The 3,493-nt window shown below is 32.1% G+C and overlaps 1 protein-coding gene across 1 annotated transcript in view; it reads left to right on the top strand.

Moving 5' to 3' along the window:
- The window catches only part of LOC107694983 (A disintegrin and metalloproteinase with thrombospondin motifs 20-like), a 139,308-nt gene that overhangs the window by 8,492 nt on the left and 127,323 nt on the right, over window positions 1-3,493 (top strand). The window contains exons 3-4 of the mRNA XM_016494735.1: window positions 2,458-2,595; window positions 3,045-3,189. Of these exons, the coding sequence (XP_016350221.1) occupies window positions 2,458-2,595; window positions 3,045-3,189 (283 nt within the window). The remainder of the gene's footprint in view (window positions 1-2,457; window positions 2,596-3,044; window positions 3,190-3,493) is intronic.

Here is a 3,493-nt window from a genome sequence, read left to right as displayed (position 1 = left end):
CAGTGTAGCGTTCCCATCCTTGTTTAAGTGACATACACCGGTATTGCGGTATTTTCAAAATTCATATCATAACAAAACTAAACACCAGTATTCGGTATGAACCGGTATACCACCCAGCACTACGTACTCGTGTATCATACTGTGCTTTTACCATCATTTACTGCAGTGTCACGGCTCTTCCTTTGTTGTGCTGGTCTGTTGGTCGTGTCTGATGCTCTCAGGGATTTGTGAGGGAGCGTTATGTCATCTTTCCATCCCTCAGGCTGCGATCGGATGTGTTTAGCTGTCAGAAATCTTCCCCGATATCCCTCTGAATCTCTGCTGAGCGACATCTTCCTAATGTCAGGCTTTAACGCTCTTCTGCTGTCATTCAGACCGCACGTCTCTCAACCGGCTACACTTCAGTCTGTTCCTCACACAGATCCGTCATGACTTCTGAAGACCTGGGAGATGTGCAATAATCATAAAGTCTGCTGTTATTTATGGGGATTTTGACCTTATTCAATTGTCGTTTGTAGGTGATTTGATCCTTTAATTGTTCATGATTTGATTTAATAGTCAATATTTGATTTGATAGCAACATAGTTTGTATGAGCTCACACTATGTTATGTCATTTATTTATTATTTGTATAATTTAACATTCATTTGTATTAATTTAGAGTATTTTAATGTACTTATTTTTTATTTGACTACATTTTTTGTAATTAATAATTATTATAATTATTTATTTATATATATATATATATATATATTTATTATACAATTATATGCTTCTATACATTTTTATTTTATTTATTTATTTATTTATTTATTTTAAGATTTATTTTTATATATTAATTATTTTAAAATATTTTTTATTTTACTATTTTTTAAATTTATTTATTTTACTTTTGAATCACTCAAGCACATAGATTATTGTTATGATTTTTAAAATGATTTTGACCTTTTTCAGTTGTCGTTTGAGGTTGATCTGTTCCTATAGCTGTTCGTGATTCGATTTAATAATGAATATTTGATTGAATATCCGCACAAGTATTTGCGGCGCTGAAAGGCCACGCTGTGGGAGAGATGACACAGAAATGGCCTTTTCTCCCGTGTTTCTGAGGGCAGATGAATGGCAGACTGTGATCTGGAGAATCAGATCAGTGTGTATAATAACAGTCTTCATGGAAACTCATTGCATTCATGTCAAGCATGTTTCCATTGGTTCAAACAGACCCAAGCCCTTTTCCACTTCATTATTTGCTGGTATGTTTTTGTCGGATGTTTTCCGTACAGTATCATAAAGCTCGCTCCCGTTCGGAATGTATGCAGGAATGTGGAATTCTGTGTTTGAACGTGTTGCCGTGGTGATGACCCATGATTCTAGAGAAGGGTTTATGTGACTGTCAATCATTATGCCTCATTATTTATTCATTTTTTATTTATTATATATTCAACATTAATTTGTATTCATTTTGATTGATTGATTAATAATTTTTTTTATTTATTTTTACTGTTAATTTATTATAATATATGCTGCTCAAGTATTTTAATATTGATTTTATTTAACTCGTTATTTTCAGTTGTTTATTATTCTTTTTATTTATTCATTTTATTTTACTATTTTTTTTGTTAAGTTACTATGCATTTGTATTTATTTGCTATTCATGTTTATTTTGTTTTACTATTAATTATTGATATATTTTATGTAGCTAATTTTCATTTATTTATTTTAACATTTATATTTTTATTTATATATTTTACTTTTTTTCAATTTATTTATACTGTTCATTTGTATTTAATTTATTTTACTGTAATTTTGTATGTATTTTATTTTACTGCACATTTGTATTTATTATTTCTTTTCATATTCAGTTTTATGTATTACTGTATTTTGTATTTTTATTACCTTTATTTTAATTTTGTATTTATTTATTTATTTACTTAATTATAATTCTTTTACTATTATTATTTAGACTAATGTTATGATATTTTTAGTAATTGTGGCCTTCTTCGGTTGTTGTTTGCAGGTGATTCCCTGTAATTATTTATGTATATATATATATATTTTTTTTTAAAATTAATTTTATTATATTTTTCAGTTTAATTAAATTGAATATATTTTAATGTAATATTAATTTATATTTTATTTTACCCATGAGTAAAATATTTATTTATTTGTTATTTATTTTATTGATTATTATTGTTATTTCAGAAATTTGCTTATTTGTTTCTTTGTAAATATTACCCAAGAAATAGTTTATTAAAGCAATATTCCAGGCAATATGCTAGGTGCAGCATGAAGCGGGTCATCTTAAAATCACTGAAACAGAATATTATAAAATGGTTTTATAAAACAGCAGGAATGTCCATTTAATAAAAAAAGATGCCAGTGTTGTAGGTGTGTTCTTCCCAGGATTTGTTCTGATCACTTAAACCAAACGTGATGGTGATAGTGTGGTGTTTTTCCTCAGATCGGCACGTTCACGACGCACAGCGGTCAGTTCTTCCTGGAGCCGCTGCTGAGCGCTGATGGAGAGGAGTATGAGGAAGAGCACAACAAACCTCACCTGCTCTACAGACACGAGTCACATGACTCTCAGCCATGCAGCGCCTCAGGTAAACGCTTCAGCTTCATCAACTCCTTCAGCAAGTGCATTCGCACACTGTAAAAAACAAACCCGTAAAATTTACAGTAAAAAACCAGCAGCTGTGGTTGCCAGAATTTTACCGTAAAAAATACAGTAGCAACATTTGAGGTTTTACGCTTTTAACTTAAATGTACATTTAAATACCGTAATTTCATTAACTGATATAATGTTAATATACCAACCCACTGAAGTACTGAAATCTGTTTTGCCAAAAGCCCATCACAAGCAGCTTTTAAATAATAACACCTATAGAAGGTGCACAGTGTCGATTCACACAAACACTAAACACCATCACGGTGACACACATCAAACTGAAGCCATGCAATAAACATTAATTTAACAACATTCGGTGTAACATACAACCCTAATGTACAAAACTGATAAGATGATAGTGTGGTGTTTTTCCTCAGATCGGCACGTTCACGACGCACAGCGGTCAGTTCTTCCTGGAGCCGCTGCTGAGCGCTGATGGAGAGGAGTATGAGGAAGAGCACAACAAACCTCACCTGCTCTACAGACACGAGTCACATGACTCTCAGCCATGCAGCGCCTCAGGTAAACGCTTCAGCTTCATCAACTCCTTCAGCAAGTGCATTCGCACACTGTAAAAAACAAACCCGTAAAATTTACAGTAAAAAACCAGCAGCTGTGGTTGCCAGAATTTTACCGTAAAAAATACAGTAGCAACATTTGAGGTTTTACGCTTTTAACTTAAATGTACATTTAAATACCGTAATTTCATTAACTGATATAATGTTAATATACCAACCCACTGAAGTACTGAAATCTGTTTTGTACCGTTGTAAACACTGCACTATAAGCAGGTGGTGATGAGAAAATCACGATGCCCCAAAGTCCA

The sequence above is a fragment of the Sinocyclocheilus anshuiensis genome, unplaced genomic scaffold, assembly GCF_001515605.1.
Source record: "Sinocyclocheilus anshuiensis isolate Anshui unplaced genomic scaffold, SAMN03320099.WGS_v1.1 scaffold923, whole genome shotgun sequence".
Classification (NCBI taxonomy): Eukaryota; Metazoa; Chordata; class Actinopteri; order Cypriniformes; family Cyprinidae; genus Sinocyclocheilus; species Sinocyclocheilus anshuiensis.
This window is presented reverse-complemented; position numbering and strand designations above follow the sequence as displayed.